At 43.2% G+C, this 25,689-nt stretch overlaps 1 protein-coding gene across 3 annotated transcripts in view; it reads right to left on the minus strand.

Annotated features, from left to right (window-relative positions):
- LOC126470531 (protein inturned) overlaps nt 1–25,689 on the minus strand; it is a 258,007-nt gene that overhangs the window by 112,691 nt on the left and 119,627 nt on the right. For all 3 annotated transcript variants that reach the window (XM_050098452.1, XM_050098451.1, XM_050098450.1), the window contains exon 11: nt 7,365–7,418. In XM_050098452.1, coding sequence (XP_049954409.1) covers nt 7,365–7,418 — 54 coding nt within the window. The remainder of the gene's footprint in view (nt 1–7,364; nt 7,419–25,689) is intronic.

The raw sequence follows: 25,689 nt of genomic DNA on the forward strand, positions 1-25,689 counted from the left end.
TGCCCTACAGCCTCTTATGAGTGGGTGGACGGCATGCCAAACCGCCCGTCATAATTTCTGGCCCTTCTTGCCACTTGCCGGTGCCTGGCCACATGCTGCAGCAGCTGCCATTGACAGGCGATGAAATGTACATCAACATCATCACTGCAGGTGTTTTCTGTGAATCGTGATCTCAGTGCCAGTGACTTGTGAGGCCAGTGCTTTTTTTCTTTTTCTTTTTTTTTTTTTTTCTTCCCCCCTCTCTCCGCAGTATCAGTGCTTTTTTTCTATACCATGTATTTTCTGTGCCTAGTGTTTTCATGCATGTATGTGGTTTTCCCAACACTGGAAGGGAGGAGTGATGTACCTTCACTCATGATGCACGCGATTTCAGAGATCACGTGTCCATACAGCTCACAGGCCTACTTATAGACACCTTATAGGCCCTGGCATGCTCTGGTGAGCTGCCAAAGAAAGAGTATTATTTAAGTGATTGAAAACAAGTGCTCAGCCTATTCTGTAACCTTTGTTACAGTTGTCCAATATATGTGTTCAGTACTACACACAACCTGTACTTCATTGTATCTTATGTGTTTCTCTATTAAGAACTGTGTTCCATAATTCATGTTTATTTCTGCTATAGCAGTGTGCCATTGATGAAATTTTTGGTAAAGATACTTGATAATGGTCTAGGACCAAATTATACAATGAATAAAGAAAGGGAAAGGAAAGACAGCTCCAGTCACATTGAACTGCTTAAACAAGAGTATGATGGATTAAGGAAATATGGAAAGGCCTACAATCTGTCTCCCCCATGTGGGTGCACTTCAAACAAACTGTTAACGTATTCGAAACACAAACTGGCTGTATTATTGCAGAGCACAGTGGCTTCTCTTTAGACACTCCATGGAGGGCTGGTTGGTTGGTTTAAAAGAGGGGGGGAGGGGGGGGGGGGGAAGGGACCAAATTGCTAGGTCATCGGTCCCTTTTTACGAATAAAACAATGCCACAAGGGTGAGAATAAAACAAGCAAGACTGACAACACAAAACGGAGAGAAAGGAAAAACCACAAGAACGGCAGAAGGGCAACAAACACTTAAATGGACAAAAGGGGAGAAAAAAACCACAGAAACGCAAGAAACAGGTAGAAGAGATTAAAACGACAAAACAGATTACCATGGCTGGCTGACCATGAGAATAAAAAGGAGAAGCCAGCCACTCTGCGACACATTTAAACCTCCACCCTAAAAGTACAAGGATGGAGAACACAGGGGCAAAGGACATGCGCTAAAACTTAGATCAAATGATGAAATCCAACCTCATGAATAAAACGTAAAACTAAATCAGCCGATGAGGCATTGTCAAATAAAATTAGCGGCAACGAGTCCGGTAACCAAAAATTTTGACGCAGGGCAGTCAAAGAGCGACAGTGCACCAGAATATGGGCCGCTGTCAACGAGGCACCGCATCAACACTGAGGCGGGTATTCATGGCACAGGAGGTAGCCTTGGGTCACCCAAGTGTGGCCATTGTGGAGCCGGCAGAAAACTACAGAGTCCCTGTGAGAGGACCGCATGGAGGACAGCCACACATTAATGGCACTCAGTTTGTTGTGCATACTGAGACTCTACCATTCTGTCTCCCAAAGCCAAAAAACCTGGCGGCATAAAAACAAACGCAGGTCAGTTATTGGAATTCCGATCTCCACAAATAGTTTCCATGCAGCCTGTTTGGCCAGCCTGTCAGCAAGTTCATTGCCAGGGATTCTGATGTGTCGAGGGGTCCACACAAACACCACTGAATGACCGAACCGCTCCAGGGCATAGATGGGCTCCTGGGTGGTTGCTACCAAAGGGTGACAAGGGTAGCACTGGTCAATAGCTTGTAGACTGCTCAAGGAGTCAGTACACAGAACAAACGACTCCCCAGTGCATGAACAGAGATGCTCAAAAACATGAGATATAGCCACCAGCTCTGCAGTGAAAGCACTGCAGCCATCGCGCAAGGAATGCTGTTCAATATGTCCTCCATAGACATACACAAAGCCGACATGACCATCAGCCATCAATCTGTCGGTGTAAACCACTTCATCGCTTCGGTACATGTCAAGAATCAAGAGGAAGTGACAAGGAGAGCCATGGGGTGGGCCATGTGAAAGGTCCAGGCGAAGCTGCAGCCTAGGTGTACACCATGGAGGTGTACGTGAATGGACCTTGAGTATGGGTGGTAAAGGCAAGGACTCCAGTTCAGATAGAAGGGATTGGACGTGAACTGCAATTGGAAGCCCTGACCTGGGCCGCCAAGGCGGGAGATGAACCGCTGTGGGTGGGAAAAGGTGACGGTAATTTGGATGAACAGGAGAACTACGAACGTATACAATATAACTGGTGAGCAGTTGCGCATGCCTGACCTGCAATGGAGGGACTCCAGCCTCCGCCAGGACACTGGTCACCGGACTCGTCCTAAAAGCTCCTGTCGCTAGTTGAACGCCGCAGTTGTGCACTGGGTCAAGGAAACATAACACTGATGGCACCGCCGAACCATAAAAAAGACTGCCATAGTCAAGGCAGAATTGAACAAGAGCTCTGTAGAGCTGCAGCAGCGTAGAGCAATCTGCACCCCAGTTAGTGTTGCTCAGGCAGCGAAGGGCACCGAGGTGCTGCCAGCACTTCCGCTTAAGCTGACAAAGTTGAGGAAGCCAAGTCAATCAGGTGTCGGAAACCAGTCCTAAAAATCCATATGTCTCCACTACATCAGTAAGGTAAAGTTTTGGTTCCAGATGAATGGTACGATGCCGACAGAAGTGCATAACACGACTTTGCAGCTGAAAACTAGAGGCCATGGGCTAGAGTCCATGAGTGCACCTTGTGGATGGCTCCCTGTAGGTGCCGCTCAGCAACATCAGTACTGGTGGAGCAGTACGAAATGTAGAAGTCGTCTGCATACAGAGAGGGTGAGACGGACAGCTCTACAGCTGCTGCTAGACCGTTAATGGCCACTAAAAATAGAGATACACTCAATACAGAGCCCTGTGGAACCCCATTCTCCTGGATATGGGGGGAACTATGGGAGGCACCAACTTGGACATGGAAAGTACGAAGCGACAGGAAATTCTGGATAAAAATTGGGAGCGGGCCTCGGAGACCTCACTCGTATAATGTGGGAAGGATATGATGTCGCCAAATGGTGTCATACACTTTTCATAAATCAAAAAAGACGGCAACAAGGTGTTGGTGTCTGGAAAAGGCTGTTCAGATGGCAGACTCAAGGGACACGAGATTATCAGTGGTAGAGCGACCCTGGTGGAAGCCGCCCTGACAGGGAGCCAGTAGGCCACATGACTCCAGGACTCAACCCAACTGCCAACACACAATACGTTCCAGCAGCTTACAAAGAACACTGCTGAGGCTGATATCTATCCACATCAAGTGAGTTTTTGCCGAGTTTGAGCACTGGTACAATGGAAAGACGCCATCGTATCAGATCTGGTTGAAGAGCGCGAGGAGATGTCACTTGTAGTCAGACGAGGGATGTTTAACCATCTGACTGTTGATCCGATCTGGCCTGGGAGCTGTGTCAGGGCAATGTGCAAGGGCACTGAGGAGCTCCCACTTTGTAAATGGGGCATTGTAGGGTTCACTGTGGCATGTAGTGAATGAGAGGACTTTCCCTTCCATCCTCCATTTGAGAGTGTGAAAGGCTGGGGGGTAATTCTCAGATGCAGAGGCACAAGCATAGTGCTCAGCAAAGTGCTCAGCAATCGTGTTTGTGTTGGTAGATAACATGCCATTGATATTAACACCAGGAACACCTGTTGGGATCTGGTACCCAAAAACTCGTTTGATCTTTGCCCAGACTTGGGAAGGTGATGTATGGCACCCAATGGTCAAGACGTATCTCTCCCAACAGTCCTGTTTCTGTTTTTTGATAAGATGGCGAATGCAGGCACGGAGTTGTTTAAAAGGCTATGAGGTGCTCCAGGGAATAGTATCGGTTATGCTGGTGTAGAGCTCACTAACACTCCTTAATTGCCTCAGTGACTTCCAGCAACCACTAAGGGGCTGTCTTTCGTCGGGGGCACCATAAAAAATGAGGGTTCCCATTTTCCACCGCAGAAATGATTGTTGTAGTTACCTGCTCAACCAACACATTGATGTCACCATGTGGGGGAGATTCAGTGGTGACAGCAGAGGTGAAATCATCCCAGTCCGCCTTGTTTAAGGCCCATCTGGGCAGGTGTCCATGGGCCTGACGCCGGGGCAATGACAGGAAGATGTGGAAGTGGTCACTACCACACAGGTCGTCATGCGCTCTCCAGTGGATAGGTGGGAGAAGGCCAGGGCTACAAAATGAGATATCAATGACCAAATATGTGTCATGTGTCACACTGAAATGTGTGGGGGTACCTGTGTTTAAGAGGCACAGGTTGAACTGAGAAAGCAAGGTTTTGACAACTTTGCCTCAGCCAGTAAGCACGGTGCCACCCCACAAGGGGTTATGAGAATTAAAATCTCCCAAAAGTAGGAAAGGTTTAGGGAGTTGATCAATCAGTGCAGCCAATGCATTCAGGGGTACTGCACCATCTGGAGGAAGATATACATTGCAGACAGTTATTTCCTGCGTCGTTCTTATCCTGACAGCCACAGCTTCAAGAGGGCTTTTAAGGGGCACAGGTTCACTGCATACTGAGTTCAGGACATAGACACGAACACCACCTGACACTCTATTATAGTCACTGCGGTTCTTGTAATATCCCCTATAGCCACGAAGGGCAGGGGTGCACATTTCCGCGAATCAGGTTTCCTGAAGGGGAACCCAGAAAGCAGGTGTAAAGCTTAAGAGTTGCCGTAGCTCAGCCAGGTGGTGGAAAAACCTCCACAATTCCACTGGAGGATGATGTTCTCGTGAGGCTGGGAAGGCATGAAGCATGCAAGGAGGCAGGTTATGCCTCAGGGTCACCTGCTGCCACTCATTGAGTATTTGTAGCCATTTCTATGGTGGATGAGCCATCAGTGAGATCCAGGTCTGCAAGGGACTCTAAGATCTCCACCACACCCTCAGATGCAGAATTGATAGGGAGTGGTGGTGTTGGGGCCACCAGAGGTTCCTGTTTCTTAGCAGACTTGTTCTTAGTTTGCTTGCTCTCTCACTTCTCTTTAGGGGCTTGCTGGGAAGATTTCTCCAAAGTAGCTTCAAGCACGGAGGAAGACCGTGAAGCTCTTCGTCCAGCAGCTTTCAGCTCCTTGAGCCACTGGCGAGAGTCTGCTGTGGCATTAGTGGAGACCTTGGAAGAGAGGGCCCCAAGGGACCCCTTCTGCATGAGAGGGGCCGGAGGAGGCTGTTGCTTCTCTGGCAGGGGGGAGGGGACCAATGCCCCTGTGTTTGGGGAGGGCCTTGCTCCCAAAGTAGGTTGTTTGGAGCAACGGAGGAAGATTTGCCCCCTACCTCCAAGCGGGTGGATGTGTTCTGGTGGCCAGGAGGGCCCACTGTTCATGGCACAGAGTAAGGAACCACTGACACTTGGGACGGCAATGGTGATGTACCTGCAGCATATGTCGAAGTCAACCGAATGGGGTGTAATCTTTCAAATTTATGTTTAGCCTCTGTGTAAGTCAACCAGTCCAGGGTCTTGCACTCCATGATTTTCCAGTCCTTTTGGAGTACTGGGCAGTCTGGCGAGCATGGGGATTGGTGCTCTCCACAATTGATGCAAGTGGGAGGAGGCACACATGGAGTATCTGGGTGCAGTGGACGTCTGCAGTCTCAACATGTGGCACTGGAAGTGCAGCGAGAAGACATGTGCCCGAATTTCCAGCACTTAAAGCACTACATGGAGGGAGGGATGTATGCTTTAACATCACAACGGTTAATCACCTTGACCTTTTCAGGCAATGAATCACCCTCAAAGGCCAAGATGAAGGCACCAGTAGCAACCCTGTTGTCTTTAGGTTGCCTGTAGGTGCGCCAGATGAAATGAACACCCCGCCGTTCTAAATTGGTGTGAAGCTCGTTGTCAGACTGCAAGAGGAGATCGCAATGGAAAATGATCCCCTGGACCATGGTGAGGCTTTTATGGGGAGTGGCGGAAACAGGAATATCACTCAGCTTGTCACAGGCAAGTAATGCTCAGGGTTGGGCTGGGGATGCTGTCTGAATCAAGACGGCGCTGTTTCGCATCTTGGACAGCGCTGTCACTTCTCCAAACTTATCCTCAAGGTGTTCAACAAAAAACTGAGGCTTTGTAGGTAAAAAGGAGTCCTCATCAGTTCTGCTATAGACTAAAAACCAAGGTGAGTATGGCTCTCTCTATTCTGTAGCCCTACGTTCCTCACATGGTGTACGGTCACCAGCAAATGACAGTCCACTTCATTGCAGGTCACCAGCCCTGATGCCACCCTCTTCGATCAGGGACTCTCCCCACGGGTGCCATCTAGCCACAGCAAAGGCCAACTGGCACGATGGCCATTGCCAGGAGTCCTGATGCCCCACGAAGACAGGCATCTACTCCTTGGCATACGTGGGGAGTTTACAGCTCAGGCATCAGCAGTGTGATCCCTGTCGTCAGGGGCCTACCACCAAATGGATACATGATGGCCCCACCACAACGGACTGGCTACCATGCTGGATATTGGGCACAGAGAAATCCAATATTGTCATGGGGGTGAAAGAGGACAGGAGACAACGGAAGAAGATGACATACCCCGGAACGTGTCCTCGCCCAGATAGTCGAATCGCAGGTGGAGATGTAAAGCCATGACAAGAGATTCAGGAGATCAGATCTAAGGGCACTATGGATAACGTAAGGTGTCCTTCCTCATATGGCCTGCACTTCTGTAGAATTTTGAAAGTGGCAGGTCAAACCATAGAATGGGACCTGAACTCATAGGGTCGAAAAGTGAGAGACTCCTTTTAGTCGCCTCTTACGACAGGCAGGAATACCTCAGGCCTATTCTAGCCCCCGGACCCACAGGCGGTCCATGGAGGGATTAGTCAGAACTGGGAGACACTCAATGGAAAGATTAGTCAGAACTGGGAAGAGGAAGCTTCCCATTGTGTCATTATTAATTTGTTCATAGTATTTCACTTTACACTAAACATGAAGTAGGTAGACATCAACAATTGTTTAAAGAAGCTTACCATTCTTCTGTCAGACTTTCCATCGATTAAATGAAGGGACGTTTTCAGCAGAACTTGCAGGAACAACAAGACAGTGTTGAAACTAACCGCAACAGCAATGACAGTGTGGTGAAGCTGTTGCAGACAGACTGTGGGATTACCAGTGAAGTCATTTTACTGGACAATTGGAAATCAGCTATGTTAGAGGCCAGGAAACAGACTACATAAACATTTCTAAGCAAATTTGAATGGAAAAGAACATGACCTACCATATCTCCAAAATCATTGGCTTCCATATGACTCAGCAAGTTGTCTATCTGGACCTGCAATAAATATGAAAGTGGTATTAACAGACAGTTTTAGTATGAATGCAAAAAATAATGATATTTTATCATTTACACTCTGCATCTCAGATTATTCTTAGTAGGGGGAGTTCCCACTATTACTGCTCTCTGCAATACTTCAAGTTTTTAATTCCTTCCATCATTTCTATTTATTTCTAGTTAAAAATTAGGAACTTTAACAATTTTAAGAAAAGGATAGATTGCTACTCACCATAAATATGACAAATCGAGTTGCAGACGGGCACGACAAAACAACTGTTATACATTTAGCTTTTTGTCAAAGCCTTCTTCAGAAAAGAAAACACACACACACACACACACACACACACACACACACACACACACACACACACACAAGCAAGCACACCTCAAACACACATGATCACAATCTCTGGCAGCTCGGGCCGGAATGCAACTGTTACACTGAGCGGCAATCAGGAGTCAGCTCATGGTAAATTCACACCATATTGCCACTAAACAGGACAGTTGCATTCTGGTCTGAGCTGCCAGAGATGGCAGTCATGTGTCCTTGAGGTGTGCTTGCATGCTTGTGTGAATGTGTGTTTTGGCTGAAAACTAAATGTGTAACAGGCTCTTTGTAGTGCCTGTCTGCAACTCAGTGTGTCATTTTTATGGTGAGCAGAAATCTATCCTTTTCCTAATATAGTTGATATTCCAACCTGGAGTTTCCATTGTTTGGAAATTGGGAAATTTAGTTTCTGAAGGTTTAAGAATTAACACTCCTAACTGTTATTTCAAACCAAAATATTTTAAAAAGTTGTGGTTGAGACCGCCAAATAGTGAAATAACTGCAATACTAACAATTATAATAATAATAAAATCTTTAAAAAATCACTGAGAGCAAAGTGGTAAGAGCTGAAACAAGAGAAAAGTTCTTCAGGACCCTAAGCAAGTAAGACACAAGGAGCAAGAAGCGATTCATAAGGAATGATTGACTAACAACAAGGATTCAAACTGTGGAGTACTGAAGAAAGCTGTTTGTAAAAGTTCAGACTGGATTCAAAAAGAAATCACACAATGCAAATACACCACATATAATGACAAAGAAATCGAAAAAGTGATTGCTAAATAAGTGAAAAAAAAATTGAAAGTTGAAGTCAAGAGATAGCAGGCTGCTGACATATTCCCTCTAGCCCCTCCGACACACACACACACACACACACACACACACACACACACACAGAGAGAGAGAGAGAGAGAGAGAGAGAGAGAGAGAGAACAGGGGTGAGATGGAGGCAGAGAAGGGGAGAGGGAGAGGGGGAGGGGGAGAGGGAGAGGGGGAGGGGGAGAGAGAGAGAGAGAGAGAGAGAGAGAGAGAGAGAGAACACAGAATGAGGAGATGATACAGAAACAGATCTGAGCACAAGTTAATCACAAGTTGAAGAGCCAGTTCCCATAACTGAAGTTCAGAGCACCAGAGCCAGTGTTGAAGACTTAACAGTGCCATCTCCAGCTTGCTTAGATTCATAAAAAATGGCTCTAAGCACTATGGGACTTAACATCTGAGGTCATCAGTCCTCTAGATTTAGAACTACTTAAACCTAACTAACCTAAGGACATCACACACATCCACGCCTGAGGCCTAGAACCGCTTGGCCACAGAGGCTGGCACTTAGATTCATAGACAACAAATTTGCTTCCTGGACTTACACAGAGAAAGAACTACTTAAACAGCTCAATTTTATTCTATGTTTAGACTCTGGCTAATTCATCTTTCCACAATATCTTTCCTTCTAGGAGTGCTACTTCAGTCATATAGACAGAAACGTTTCTGTGAAGTTTCAAAAGTAGAAGACAGCAGAGGCTGAAATGAAGCTGTGAGGGCAGTCTTCAGTCATGTGTGGGTAGCAAAGCAGGTAAGAATGCTGTTGACAAAAGTTACATTCTACCATTTGAATCCTTGTATGTCACACGGTTTTAATTTGCCAAGAATTTTCCTACTAGTTCGATGTATTTTTATGACAGATTGTAGAAACTGAATACAGTTCCTCACATTTTCTATAATGTGAATCCAGTAGAAAGTTTGTTACATTAAGAATCTTTATATAATTATAGGGCCATGCCTTTGTACAATTTCATTGGTTAGTAACAGTATCTGCAAGGCAGCATTTCCGTGTAGCAGTCACACTATGTATGTGGCCAGTCCTCTGACAGTCATAAGACAGCTACTTCCTTTTTCCTGTAGCTAGCATTACGAGTGATAGCCACATGGACTATATGATAGTTATCACTGTCCATCACCTTACACTTAAACACAAGAGTGACAATGTGATCACCAGAGATGTCTATTGCTAACATTGTAAATCATATAACCATGATGACATACTTTAGGTAAGATTACAGCTTTGAACCACTTACCAATTATATTTCTATGTCTTTATTTTTGCCACGATCTATAAAATTTTTCACTGTGTACATGACTACAAGAGTGAGTCAGCACAACAGATTATGATGATGTGTAATGCCTGGTGGCTGATACACAATGAATTAAGTAATAATTTTTATTGGTATGTATCATAGAATGAGTGCTTAAATATAAAATGTATTATGCTACTGTTCACTTCTTTTAAGCAATTTTATGTATTTTAGATCTGAAGATGGTTTGTCAGTAAGGGAATTTTAGACATCTTGATCTAGGATTTTTATCCATAGATTTTAAAAACATCTAAAACAATCAACAGTATTAAATGTGTATACCGCTTAAAAATCACAGAAAATCGATTATTATTTCAAAAGGAAGAACATACAAAATTTTTACTGGGCATTTATGGAAGAACTAAAGAACTACAAGCCACCTAGCCTTGTTTTCATCACCCTAATGGAACACTTAAGATGAATGCACAGATCAACTGTGAAATCCTGAAGAAGTACTTCGAGAAACCACACAAATGTGAACCACCTGCAGAAAGATAACAATTTCACTTAACTGCACCAAACCAAAACTCTGTTCCACCTACACATGAGGGAATATGAAACATCATTATACACCTCAAAAACAACAGAGTGCCAGGGGAAGGTTGTATAATCGTAGAAATTCTCCATATCAGAGGTGAACTCTTGACTGACAGACTACAAGCCATCATTACCAATATATGGAAAAATCTCATCATACCAGCACTCTGGAAAAATGCTTTGATCCACTCACTAAACAAAATGGGTGATAAAATGGATTCCAACAATTACTGGGGTATTACACTTCTACTAGTTACCTACAAAGTTTTCTCATGTGCCATGCTCACCAGGCTAGAGAAACAGACAAACATTTCACAGGCAGGCTTCTGACGAGGCCAGTCGTGCGCAGAACAGACCTGGAACCTCAAGATGATACTGCTAACACCAAAAGTCAAACTGCACAGCAGTCACTTATGTAGATTTCAATAAAGTCTGCAGTTCAATCAATTGCATCACCCAGTTTAATATACTTAGTGAACACTGTAGATAGCAAAACAAATGTGTTAATTGAACAGACCTTGACAGGCACAGTCTCTAAAGTAAAATTCATGGATGAAATCTATGAACCTTTTCAAATTAGAATTGGATTACGACAGAGTGATGGACTGTCCCAACTCCTGTTCAAACTAGTACTCGATAAGTTTTATCAAAACTTGGGAGAAAGAAATACCTCTAATAAGTACGGAAACCAAAGATAAAGGAATCAACATTAAGTGTCTAGATTATGCTGATGACCTATCAACAATTACATGGAGTCCCAAGGAAACCAGCCACTCCATTAAGAAGCCTCATGAGACTACCATCAAGACCATACTCCAAATCTCCTATAAATAAACACAATACATAGACTCAAAGATGTCAAACTTGGCATCACTTGCAAACAAGTATGGCAACATCTCACAAGTTAAACACTTCAAGTATCAAGGTGAAATTATTGAAAACACTAGAAACAAAAGAGTAGCTAACAAAATACTTACAGAAAAAATTGTGTAAAGGCAACACAATTATCTGAAACGTGGTCAACAAGAAATCGCTGTCCATCAAAACCAAGCTTTGTCACTACCATACAGTTGTTCTTACAGAAGGACTATGATATGGCGACATCAACATTAACAACCAACATCAAAGACATCATGAAAACTGAAAGACAAAACTGACAAAAATATTTAAACCCCAAATTCGAGATGGCATCGTGATGTGCAAAAGCTCAGAACTTCAGTGGTTCGCCTCATTTGCATGGAAGAGTCAAACGAAATCCTACAGTCATATAACATGAATGGATGCCTCTTGGTTGACCAAGAAAATCCTCCATATCATCAATAGAACCCAAGAATTTAAAATGCATTGGCTGCTAGACACCCAAAGCGACCCCACAGAAATAGGTATTGACCTGTTGGTGACTACATAGACTGCATATAGGCAGAAAATCAATACACCTAATTTCATCCCCAAGAACCCAACAGGATGGAATTTTAAACTTAAAAATGGGTAGATGCAAGAAAGAAAACAGGTACAAAGTGAAAGGACGAGGAAGTTTGGGGAAGATAAGAAGAACACAAAAGCCTGGGACTTCCACAGCTGGAGTCTAGTACTTTAACCATTAAACCAGCAAGACCACAATAATAATAAACAATGAGATAATAATAATAAATGAAAATGAAATACAAATTAAGTGTAAAATACTGAGACATGATGCAGCAAGCTCAAAGAGAAAGAAAATCAGGTAGACTGCTTCACCTAGGAACTCTGAGAATTGTTAAAGTGGTAAATGCCTAGTAAGAAAGGAGGGTCTATGATTACAATAGGGTAAAAGGTTAAAAGGTGGGTACAACGACAAAGGCAGACATTATCATTGCTTTACTCATCAGAGATAAGTTATTTGGTACTGCAAGGAAGAGCTTCTCGAAGTTGGGTACCTGTAATCGAAAAAGATTTAGAGAAGGTGATTTTGTGATGGAATGGGACAGAAAGGCTTTTGTTTTCATTGGAACAAGTATTTCTGCTGTGTTGTTCAAATGAGAGTGTAGGAACTGTTGATGTCCCTTCAAATATATGTGTGGTTTGTAAGCAATTAATACTTCATTTATATTAAATACACTTTGTACAGAGTAAAATACCTTGACTACATGACGAAACATGAACCACACTCAAGTACCAAAGAACATGGCGTAGAAAGATAATTCTGCATATATCTTAATGTCACATTAGTGTCCCCACTTTGGAGAGCTGTGATTTTGAAGGTTTTGCATCACATCACAAATTTGGTCAATGGAGTTCAACTGCTTAACCTGAACGGAATTAGAAAACCCCGGAACTCCTCTAACCAGCGGGTATCTACACATTACCTGCCTGCCAGTCTGAGTATACGCTGACTGGTTTTTCAAAGGATCTGGCACAGGCACTTGCAGTCTCACGCGTGACGCATCACACAGTAGATTTTGTGACTTATGTACATGTCTGACTGGATCGTTCACTGCTGTAGATGGACTGTCTTCTGTGTAAGTAGGCTTGAGATACTCAACAGACACATTATTCCATTCCCCATTCTTCTCAATTATCAATGTTTTATCACTGTGGTCTATGACATTATAGGTGCCTGTATATTGTGGAGACAGCAGTGGTTTAACAGTGTCATGTGTCAGCCATGCAAAATCACACCTGAATAAATCTTTCTGAGGGAAGAGGGGGGGGGGGGGGGGGGTGAAGGTTCTGTCATCATGTCCAACTGGGATCTTGGTATCTTTGGCAAGAGATGCTGCGTGTGTGTGTGTGTGTGTGTGTGTGTGTGTGTGTGTGTGCGTGTGTGTGTGTGAGCGCGCGCGCAATTTGTGCAAGGAAGTGTTGGACTCCCCAGCCCGGTAGCTCAGGTTTAGGTCTGGGTAAGCAAAATTCAGCCAGAACACTTGGACCAGTTGAGCATCCGAGCAAGCCAGGTACTCATTCAGGATGGTGCATAACCATAATGGTATGAAAGATAGAGCGTCTGAGCAGGCTTCCGTGTGGCTGGCCAAGGCTGCCTTCAGTGTGCAGTGCATATGCTGTATCATCCTCTTACTGAGGGGATGCAGGCGTATGGTTTAAATATGTTTGCAACCACACATTCTCATAAGCCCTAGGAAGAATAGGCACTCGAATTGCCTACCCCTGTCAGAAGTAGTGATCTGTGGCATGTCAAATCTCGAGAACCAGAAACTGAGTAGCGTCCAGGTGACGGAGACTGCAGCAGAAGTATCAGGTACCAACATGTCCTGAGGTCACTTAGTTAATCTAGTTACCATAGTCACCAAAAAACAAAATCCATCAGAAGAGAGTGGTGGGAGGGGGGAGGGGGGAGGGAAGGGGGGAGGGGAGTTGAGGACCCACAATGACAACATGTAAATGTGAGAATCTTCACAAAGCGGAGAGAAATGAGTCCATGGGAGCAAAACATGCCCAGGAACATTGCAACATTTATATTTCCTGCAAAACCACACCTAGCACCGACAATCTTGTCACATTCCTGACCAAACCACTTCTTCCGCCACCATTTTTGAAAAAGCTTTGCTGGCAGGGTATGATAAGTTGGTAAATGCATCGAAGACAATGCACTGCCATCTCATGGAAATGAAGGGGCAAATCTCATTGCTTTAAGTGTTGTGCCATACCCAGTGACTTGTATCATGCATTGGCAGGTCTTGAGACATAAGCCTGTCAATTCAGGATTCGCACAACATCGTAGAAAGAGAGAATCTTTCTCTCATTCTGCTGCAACTTCCACCCGTCAGCAGCAGTCACAGTGGTACAGATTTGAAACAAGTAGTCACCCACAATACTATCCTGACCTGTGATGCCCTGGATGTCCATTGAGAACTGGGCAATAAACTTGGCGTGTCTACAATGGCACGGTGAATTAAGTTCTGTCACATGCTGAAATACAGATTTTTGCGGCTCATGATCAGTAAAAATTTTAAAGAATTGTCCCTCTAGCCACGGCTGGAAATGCTTTACATCCAAACATATTGCAAGAAGCTACCTGTCAAACACACTCCACTGTCATTGTTGAGTAGACTGGTTCTTCAAAAAGAAAGCCAAAGGTTGCGAGGTTGTGGAGACATACTGTCGCAATACAGCACCCACAGCAGTTTGACTTGGGTAAAACATCATGGCAGTGCTAGAAACAGGGAGTGTCAACAAAGTAGAATTAGTTAATGCTGTTTTCAGGTCTTAAAATGAATTTTGAGCTTCATGAGTCCAAGGAATGTTTTTGCTGTCAAAAAGGTTTTTGTCCATTAGCAGTTTATGTATTGGTTCTTCTACCTCAGCTAAGTGTGACAAGTGTTGCCTATAACAGTTTAACATTCTGAGGAAACTGGAATCTTCTAAAGCTTTAAAATGCTGGTGATACAGGCATCTACACAATATCATTGACCTTCCTGGGAAGAGGTCAAATGCCTGTGCAAGGGACTGCATACCTAGAAATTGTACCTCCTTCTGGGCAAAGACACATTTATCCTGATCGACCATGAATCCATAGAACTCCAGCCTTTTGAACAGCGTATATAAATGCCTGAAGTGTTCATCTTTGGTTTCAGAAAATATTCAAGACATCATCCATGGAACAGAACACGAATGAAAACCTATGTAGCACTTCATGCATGAAACACTGCCACATCTGGGCAGCATTTCGTAGTCTGAAAGGCACTGTATTATGTTTGAAGAGCCCAAAGGGGTTAGTAACCACAGTATTAGTGCTTATCGTTTTTAGCCATGGTGATTTGTGAGAAAGCCTTTGCACAGCCTATTACACTAACAAAACAAGTAGCCACCATATTGTTGTTAAAGTTGAAAACATTGGAAACTCGGTTTCTGTCTGCAATGGTGTCAGCATTTAAGCCCCTATGAATGCTGCACATTCTCTATGACCCATCCACCTCCTTTACCATCTGTGGAGGTGATGCTCAAGCACTGTGAGATGTCATCATGGGTCCATTGGAAATCATCTTCTCAAACTCCAACTGTGCAGCATGTAACTTATCAGGAGGTAACTGCTGAGGTCCGGTAGCCAAGGTTACCCTGGTGTTGTTCCGTTATGGTGCTCAGTTGAATGGTTTATTTTGCTCTTCACCAGTACTGGGTCTGTTAGCAGTATGAATTCTAGCAGCTGTTACTGACTGAGATCACCGTCCACCTTTGCTGTGGCCTTGACATTAGTAGTGGGGAAACCTCATGGTCCACGTCTTGTGAAACAGCAGTGTAGCATAAGCATGCAACAGATCAAGCGTTTTGTTCAACTCATTTTGTGCAGCAGACACTTTACTCTTCAGTTTGCATTGTTGTATTATGGCAAACTGTTCTTCACCATTTCATATACTGACTTTACACATCTTTGCCTTAAGTACCTTGCATGTCTCTCTCAACTTTGAAGCTTCCATCAGTTCCTGTGATTTTGAATGTGAGGTCTTCCTGTATGTGTATCAAGCACTTAGGTTGTTGTGACAGAGTATTCTATAACTGGCACAGAAGACACAAACAACCCGGAGTTCTTCCCACAATGCAGATCAACGGTATTGCGCAACATGCAGCCCAACACATCAGAGAGGAGAGGTATTTTGATTAAGCAAGAGTTTAACATATTCAGCACCACAAAAAAATGATAGAGTAAATTGGCCACCAAAAATGGACCACTCACAACTGCAATAATAAATGTCCAAGTAGGGTGGAAATTGTCAGCCATCTCTAACATCAACCCCATCTTCTAAAATGTCTCAACTGCCAAATTTTCAGAAGCTGTGAGAAGTAGAACTGTTTTACATGAGCAGCGCTCATTTGGCCTCTTATCTCGGATCCAGTGTCGATTAAGAATAGATCACCAGATTTCCTTGTTCTTTACAAACAGTCTAGTTGAGCCTGCAACTGCTGACACCATTGCATTCCTGACGTGTTTTGAGTGTCCTTGATGAGTGCATGCACCTACTGGCACTCGTCGTTTGAGTTTGGGTAGAGCCATGGGCTCATGCACTGTCTTGCTGCCTTACTAAAATGTCTGTCATACTAACACCATTTTAAATTTGTTATTTACTATTACAGCCTTCAAAACTGCTGTTATTTTCCTGTCTCTGTGACTGGCATTCATCCTTGCTACTTCATTCACCAGTTGACTCATAGATGGCTCTGCCCACAGTTCTTGTGTTTGGGGTGATGCAGTGCATGAGTCCAGGCTCCCTGCCACTGCAAGTGTGTGACTGCATGGTTTGGGGCTTCCTGCCATAATCTCTTTATCTGCCACACATGAATTATTGTCTGTACATGCAATCGAGACAGCAACTGCCTTGCATGCCACATCATCAAAGGAAGCTCTGTGAAGGCAGACAGAATATCCCTAATATTTTGCAGCAATCTTCAGAGCCAAAAAATCTTCAGAGATTGCTCTCAGGCAGGAGCTCATTGCTCATTAGCACACACAGCAAACAAAGTGCTTGTGAAGGGGAACCACTGGAACAGCATCACTTTCAATCATTCTGTGTAGCCGTGACTCAGGTGGTAACACAAAATGTTGGAGCACTGCCTCTTTAAGAATAGCATATGACTGATAGTGGAAAAGATTGCATAATTGCTTGATGAGCCTTTGTGAGCCAAAATGGTGGAATTCTGATGTTATTATTCCTGCCGCCATTGCCTGTGTAGTAGTAGCTGTTGTTTGATATAGTTGGTGCTGGCACAATGCTGCTAGATAACAGCAAACTCTGGTGCTCCTCCTTCACCTGGCACAACGCTGTTAGCTAACGGTAAACTCTGGTGCTCCTCCTTCACTGCTGTGTTAGTGTTTCATGCGCACACACAGAAAATCAGTTTGCAAACCATTCAGTACAGGATCACCACTGCAAAAATTGTTGACACCACTTCAATTATGTATATAGTTTATAAGCAGTTAACACTTTATTTGTATTAAATGCACTACGCGAAGAGTAAAATACTTTGACCACACAATGAAACTTGATCTGCACCCAGTACCAAATAGCATAACATACAAAAACAATTCTGCATATGTCTTGATATCACAGAGGAATTGTTTGCATTTGACCTCTGTCATCTCTATTGAGATCATCACAAGAGCATTAAGGAGAGATAGGAGGGACACAGGAAAGTAGCAGACTATATGGAAATTTCTGCACTAGTCTGCAAATATCCAGATAACTGTGCAGAAGATGGTGAAATATGATCAAAATGTAAACATCACAGTAATAATGTACACAAGTATTTGTCACCAGCTCCATGCATCTTGCAATTCCCTGGGAAGAACCTCGCAAGATAATATTTTTGCAAACAACAACTGGAAGTACCCATGTTTATACAAGTTTCTTTTTAAGATCTTCTTTTAAAATTTTTTTAGTACGTGGAAGAATACTGATGTCTTCTTCCAAGTTTCCGTTGTGTGTTCAGCCTAGTTCAGGTTAAACTCTAAACTCTTTGCTAAGGAACAGAAAATTTAGTTTGCCCCATTTAGGATTACAGTGGGAGGGATTGTTAAGAGCTGATGCTAATAGGTCTAGAATGACCAAGCGGGTCTCCATAGGATTTTGTGGACTGAGTTTTAGCACTACATTCTATTCACCCTCCCCCCCCCCCCCTTCCCTCTCCTCCTCCTCCACCCAACCTGGACCTTATCATGACTGGTTAGCTTCTGTGCCTCAATGGTACAAATAGCCATATGGTACCTGAAGAGGTGTGGCAGCCTCTTTAGTAGTTGCAGAGGCAACAATTTGGAGATTGACTGATCAGGTGTGGCAACATTTGTCTACAAGGTCTTGCTATGTCAGTACTGCAAACAGTTGAAAGCAAGCAGAAAATACAGCCATTACATATCCCAAGGACATGCAGATTTGCTGTATGACTTAATGAGTTAATTAGTGCTCCACTCTGGACGGCAGCTACTCAGGTGGATAGCATCACCACGAAACATGAAACTGCCATTCTGCGGGTTGGAATGTGGCATATTAATTCCCATTATTGGTTACAGAAGTTAAAAAGAGAAATGGATATGTTGACATTATATATAGTGGGAATTAGTGACCTGTGGTGACAGGCAGAACAGAACTACTGTTAAGGTGAGTACAGGGTTATCAAGACAAAATCAAACAGGGGTAACACAGGAGTAGGTCTAATAATGCATAACAAAATTGGAATGCAGGTAAGCTACTATGAACAGCCGACCCTCAGAACAGTAGTAATAGTTTACACGTGTAGTTGCTCTGCAGGCGAAGAAATAACTGAAACACTGTCTGATGAAACAAAAGAAATTATTCAGATAGTTAAAGAAGACAAAAATTTAATTGTGATGGAAGACTGAAATTTTATATTATGAAAAGACAAGAAAGAAAAATAGTAGCAGAACATGGACTGGAGGAAAAGCATAAAAGAGGAGCTGTCAAGTAGAATTTTGCACAGAGTACAGTTTATTCATTGCTGTTATATTGTTTAAGAATCACTGAAAAATTTTGTATAAGCAGAAGAGACCTACAGATATAAGAAGGTTTCAGACAGCTTACATAATGGTATGTAACAGTTCAAACTTGAGCAGCCGGGAGAGCAGCCCAGCCCAGTCATGAAACCAGGCCGCAGTCTGCCAGCCAATGCCCTGACAGATCAGCAGCATCAGAAGACATGGTTTCTGCAGATGGTGCTTCCACATGAAGCGTGTCATGTAGATTCCTGTTGCATAACAACTGACCCACCGATTACAGCATGCCAGGCCATCAACCCCACTCCAGACATTTCGATGCAGTCTCAATACAGGGGGCCTATCCCAACTACCAGCACGTGGAAACAGGATTTAAATTACCAGAACTAGCCCATCAACAAGTCATCACAGCTGGGCTGTCTGATGATACGCAGACTGTATCAGTTGTCATCACTTCTATGACAGTGCCTCCACCAGGCTGAGAACCAATGACTGCTGACTGAGTGTCCAACCTGAGAACAGGAACACTGCCTCATTGCCGCACCGCCAGCCCACAGCCATCAGCTGTCATCTGCAATCATGCTGTAGGAGTTGGGCTGCCTCTACCATTCATGGGAAATGCCTGTATCAGTGTGGCCATACCAGTGTGCTGGGCTCCAAATATCACCTCCCGTCATCTGCAGTCAATCTGTTTCAGATGTGCTGAATCACATTTGTTAATGTTCATCAATAAAGTGTTCTATCAACTGATTGGCTGCCTTCTTCACCTGCTCCACAGCCAATTTCCAGCAGAGAACTACTCATCCATTCCTACTCTATAGTGAACCACATTATAATATTGGTGTCAGAATATGTGCTGGAGCCTTGAAGAGATATAGGTGCAGCGGCAATGGGATTCAGTGCAAGTTTTCAAGTAGGTGCCAGCAACAAGTGTTTTATCTTGGGCCTAATTTGTTGTGCTACTCTTTTCCTTTCTATTTTGGGTATACTATAGCCTTGTGTTGGTAGTTCTGGGTGAAATGGCTGTTGTTGAGAAAGCAACAACCCAGAAGACAATTCAGCATCTACTAAACATGGTAGCCATGATCAGAGCTGACAATGAAGTTTTGTGTAGAGAAGTGAAGCATTCGAAGGGTGAAAGAAGGGAAGGGTCATCTTTGGGCATGTTTTCACCTATCCTTGATGTTGGTACAGCCTCATTGGTGGTACCTTTTTCTGGTAAATCTGGGGAAGATATTTTTGTATTCATGGATAATTTGCATAGGGTCACAAAATTAGGGATCTGGAGTGTTGAACAATTGTTAAGTGTGGCTCATTTAAAATTAGTAGGTGATGCCAGGATATACATGATGTGCAATGAGAAATTGTGGGACACTCATTCCTTTGCAGACTTTTGGGAAGGGTTAGTGGATCATTACAGGAAGAAGAATACCTCGCTGTACTATCGCGAACAACTTAATGATGCAGTGCAGAAGCAGTACGAAGCAATAGAAGGTTTTGTGAGCCGCATCAGACAAATCAGTGTCAATACATACGAATTAACAAATGATACTTGAGCCAATAAATCCATCTGTAGATGGCAGAACAATGGGCACTTGATGCATTTTTGTGGGGCTTGCCATCTGAAATGTCATGTAAAGTAGGGATGGCATTTCTGAGACCCCTGGATGAGACAGTGGCAACTGCAGTAGCTTTGATTGATCTTGAATCTGTAACTAGACTAAGGGAGAAGTACGTAGTGTTTAATGCAGAGATTATATGTTGTGGGTGTGGCACACTGGGATACATTCAGTGTTTCTGTATGGAATGTTAAAGGTGCAAGCAAGTGGGGCACTCTGTTCAAAAATTCCACAAGTGCACAGATGGTGGAATCGGCGTAACATTCACGTCCCTGTATTAAACAGTACAGGGGTTGGTGTGACCACTGTACAACACTATTCCCAGTAAGTTCAACTATGGGACACCGCAGTGCATAATCAGTGGCAGAAATTTGGCAATTCGGCTATACAAAGGGAAGGTCATGTAAGTTGTTGTTGGACACTCAATTACAGGTATCCATGGTAAGCTAGAGGGTATTGAGTGCAGTGAATTTGAACCTCCATGCTGTAGGTTAAGTGGTGTGGGTGGTAAAAGCATGAATTCTTTTGGGTCCACACTGTTGGGCTTTTGAATGGAAGGGAGAGACTTCCAAATATGTATGAAAGTTTGGCCTTCCAGGGGCATTAGTTGTGGCATCATTCTGTGCCTGGACTTTCTGAGTAAACATCATGCTCAAGTTGATCTGCAGCAGGACATGTCAGATCTGGATGGGACACTGTTCCATCTCGGTTTTACAATTGGAAGAGCCCAGCTGTGCAAAGAACACCTGAGATGTCGGGTAAGTCGGTTAACTTATGTATACAGCCTCTTAGACTTGAATTGCGAGATACAATGCTGAAAGGTACAGGAAGCCTGGTCTGGGTAAATGGATGAGCTGATCTGCCAGTTAATACTGTGTGTGTGGTAGAGCCCTTGCAAGAGAATGACGTACTGGATCAAGCACGATGTTTTGTATGATGTAGTTAGATGGTAGTTGAGTAGTGCCACTCACTATAGATAATTTTGGTTCAGAGGAGGAATGTTACCCTACTAGCTAACTTAGAAGTTTTAGAGGATGAATCAGAAAGAGATTTCAATACAGAATATCAGAAACGGGGACAGTCAGTCCATTTAACTGCTCTGAGGGGAAAAGCATCACGTCTGAAAGGATGTGAGAGAGTAGATATGGAGAAGCTATTAGAAGAATATGCAGGATTGTTTAACCCACCTGGACTACTACCAACTACACCTTTGATACAACACAGAATTCCCACTGGCAATGAGCCACCAGTATACAACGAACCATACCATGTCTACTACTTGCAACTGGTTAAAGGAAAAGTTCAAATAGCAACAGCTTTGGGATGGTCAGTCGCAGTGTTAACTGTGCCCAAAAAGTCATCAGATGGGAAAAACACTTATAGGTTATACTGCGATTACAGATTTCTAAATCAGCAAATGGTCACCAATGCATACCCCATACCAATTATCACAGAGATATTAGACTATCTGGAGCAATGCCGTTACTTCACAGCCTTAGATTTACGCAGTGGCTATCGCCAATTAGAAGTAGCATCAGAGGTCCAGGCTAAGACTGCATTTTTGGTCCCATTTGTACACTTGCAGTATCATCAGATGCCTTTCAGTGTGAAAAATGAGCCAGCAGCTTTCCATTGCTTATTAGATGGAGTTCTACGAGGCCTAAAACCAAAGAAATGGCCAGTATATCTAGACAACATAATAATACATTCCAGGGACATCCATGAGCACATGGTGTGTCTGCAGGAAATATTTGAATGGTTGCGTGCAGCACGGCTGACCCTCGACTTATAAATGCGTCACTTTGTATTACAGGTGGTCTGCTATTTAGGTCACATTATTGGCCAGGACAGGGTACGTACCAGCCCTTGGCTTCTGCAAGCAGTAAGAGATTTTCCAATGCCTAGCACAGAAAGAGAAATACAATCATATCTTGGGAACACGAATTTCCATAGGAAATACGTCCCAAAATTTGTAGACGTGGCACGACCCCTTATGCATTTGTTCAAAAAAAGGTGCAAAATTTAACTGGAGTCCAGATTGTCAAGAAGAATTTCAGTGGTTAAAGGAATTACTAGCCACGTGTCCTGTTCTCATTTTTCCAGATCTACAAAAACAGTTTATCTTGTCTTGTGATTCGAGCAATAATGCCCTTGGCTGTGTTCTGAGCCAAGAGGTGGATGGGAAGGAATACCCCATAGTTTATTCTTCCAAGCAACTGAGTAAAGTGGAAAAACTATCCAACTAACAAAAGGAAATACTGGCATTAATTTTTGATATTACGTATTTTCATTGCTATCTGTATGCAACGCATTTTAAGGTCATAAGAGATCACGCCACAATAAAATGGCTTCTAGGATTAGAGGATCCAATCAGTAGGCTAATGAGCCTTAAGACTTAGCAAATTCAATGTTGAGGTAGTGAATCACCCACGGAAGTCTCATGGTTATGCTGATGGATTATGCCGCAAAGTACGTTCTGTAGAATGCATTAGAATAAACACAGAAGAACGGTGCAGAGCTCAGCCTGTTGCCCCTGACTGTCAGTGATATGCAAAACACATGCAGTTTAGCTCTGATGAGGAGTGCTTTACATGCAAACACCATGTGGCCACCGTATCTCTGTGCCAGCCTCTTTGAAGGATGAAGTGTTGATGAAGCGAACCCATGATTCCATATTACTTGGGCACAGCAGATGACGAGCCATGGACCACAGCATTGTGGAAAATATGTTGAGCACTATGTAAATAATTGTTCCCTTGCACTCTAAGAGCCAAGCTGAGTCGTCATCAAATACCACTGCAAAGACTGCCTGAGACAAAGAAACTTTTTCAATTAATTGGCTTTTTTGTCCTTGGTCATTTTGCACAAACACCAGCAGGAAATCTTTATGTACTAACATCAACTGATCATTTCTCAAATTACTTGGCCACAACCAACAAGCAGACACAGTGGCTCACACTTTCGTTACCCGCTGGTTATTGAAATTTGGCACATCAGAAGCAATAATACCAGATCAAAGCATGAACTTTATGTCCAAATTGTTTAAGCAGTTGTGTTGACTATTGCACAATAAGAAGTTATGAACTGGTACCCTTCACCCACAAGAGAATGGTACAACAGAGAGAGTATGTAGGACACTGAGCGAAATGGTAAGTTATTATGTGAATAGTAGCCACAATAATTGGGACTCCCTATTACAGTAAGCCGTTAGCATTTACCTTTCAAAAATTCATGAAAATATGGGTCTCTCACCCCACGAGTTTGTTTTTGGTAGGAAAATGCCCTCACCTTTTTAATTACATCAACCTACTCCAGGGGAGGATATATCCTCTATTTGGGACTTTACTAAAAGGCTGAAAAGGGTATGGTGAGAGGTAAAAAAATGAACATAAAGGCCCTAGAAAGGCAGGAAAACATTCACAATAAAAAAGCAAAACTATCTAAACATCAGATCGGGCAGTGGTCTATGTTATCTGACCCTCACTTCCAAAGTGAAAAACAAAGAAGTTCATTCCGCAATACCAATGACCTTACACGGTAGTCAAAACGACATCCCCCGTTAATGTTGAAAAACAATTCACCAACTGAACCACAGTTGTCCATATAAGCAGAATCCACCCATTTCAAGGTGAACTTGAAGCACTGCCTCAATTGCCGGCCACACCTTCTGAAAGGGGGAGGGAATTGGGTAAGGAAAGCAGAAGAAAGAAAAGTAGAAACAAATCAGCGATTGTTCCACCATATCCATACACCTTAAGACCACAATGTTGTCTCACAAGCTGGATGTCTGTCATTACTTATCAGTTATGGAGTTTTATCATTATATTTATGTTGCATTATTTCTATGAGAAAGGTCCGCGGGAAACATTTGCATATAGCTAAAAGGTTAGAAAACTGTTAATAGAACATTAGCATGTCTGATTTAAATCAATGGTTTTGTTTTATATGTAGTTGGTATAGGAGCAGATAAGTGAGAATGAGTGAGTAAAGAAGATAATTTATAATGGATGTCAGATAGGGCAATTTAGTCAGTAAAGGAAATGAATTTAGGACGTTTTTCAAGCGTGTGTGACAAGTAAGCTCCCATAAGGTGTGGACCGGGCCTAACCCAGAACAGATGTACAGAGAGTACAAGATAGCTGTACCATTTCTGGTTGCTCAACACAAAATCAAGGGTAACATGGGAGCCAGAGGATTCCTGATTATGGTGCTCTAGGGCCTGTGGGTAAGTCCAACATGGCAGAAGGTATCAAGGTATGAGCTTCGAGTTCAGGGCTACTTTTTATGCAGCAACTGGATGTAGTGATGTAAGAGCACCAGTGGACATTAATCTTGGATTCTAATGTAAGGACAGTGGAAAATGAAATTCATCGGCTCAAGGATATGTTCAAAGAACTACAGTCCCTGATGTAAGGCATCTTGTTGTTGTTGGTGTCTTCAGTCCTGAGACTGGTTTGATGCAGCTCTCCATGCTACTCTATCCTGTGCAAGCTTCTTCATCTCCCAGTACTTACTGCAACCTACGTCCTTCTGAATCTGCTTAGTGTATTCATCTCTTGGTCTCCCTCTATGATTTTTACCCTCCACACTGCTCTCCAATGCTAAATTTGTGATCCCTTGATGCCTCAGAACATGTCCTACCAACCGGTCTCTTCTTCTTGTCAAGCTGTGCCACAAACTCCTCTTCTCCCCAATTCTATTCAATACCTCCTCATTAGTTATGTGATCTACCCATCTAATCTTCAGCATTCTTCTGTAGCACCACATTTCGAAAGCTTCTATTCTCTTCTTGTCCAAACTATTTATCGTCCATGTTTCACTTCCATACATGGCTACACTCCATACAAATACTTTCAGAAACGACTTCCTGACACTAAAATCTATACTCGATGTTAACAAATTTCTCTTCTTCAGAAATGCTTTCCTTGCCATTGCCAGTCTACATTTTATATCCTCTCTACTTTGACCATCATCAGTTACTTTGCTCCCCAAATAGCAAAACTCCTTTACTACTTTAAGTGTCTCATTTCCTAATCTAATTCCTTCAGCATCACCCGACTTAATTCGACTATATTCCATTATCCTCGTTTTGCTTTTGTTGATGTTCATCTTATATCCTCCTATCAAGACACTGTCCATTCCATTCAACTACTCTTCCAAGTCCTTTGCTGTCTCTGACAGAATTACAATGTCATCGGCGAACCTCAAAGTTTTTATTTCT

This window comes from Schistocerca serialis, chromosome 3, assembly GCF_023864345.2.
Source record: "Schistocerca serialis cubense isolate TAMUIC-IGC-003099 chromosome 3, iqSchSeri2.2, whole genome shotgun sequence".
In the NCBI taxonomy this organism is placed as follows: domain Eukaryota; kingdom Metazoa; phylum Arthropoda; class Insecta; order Orthoptera; family Acrididae; genus Schistocerca; species Schistocerca serialis.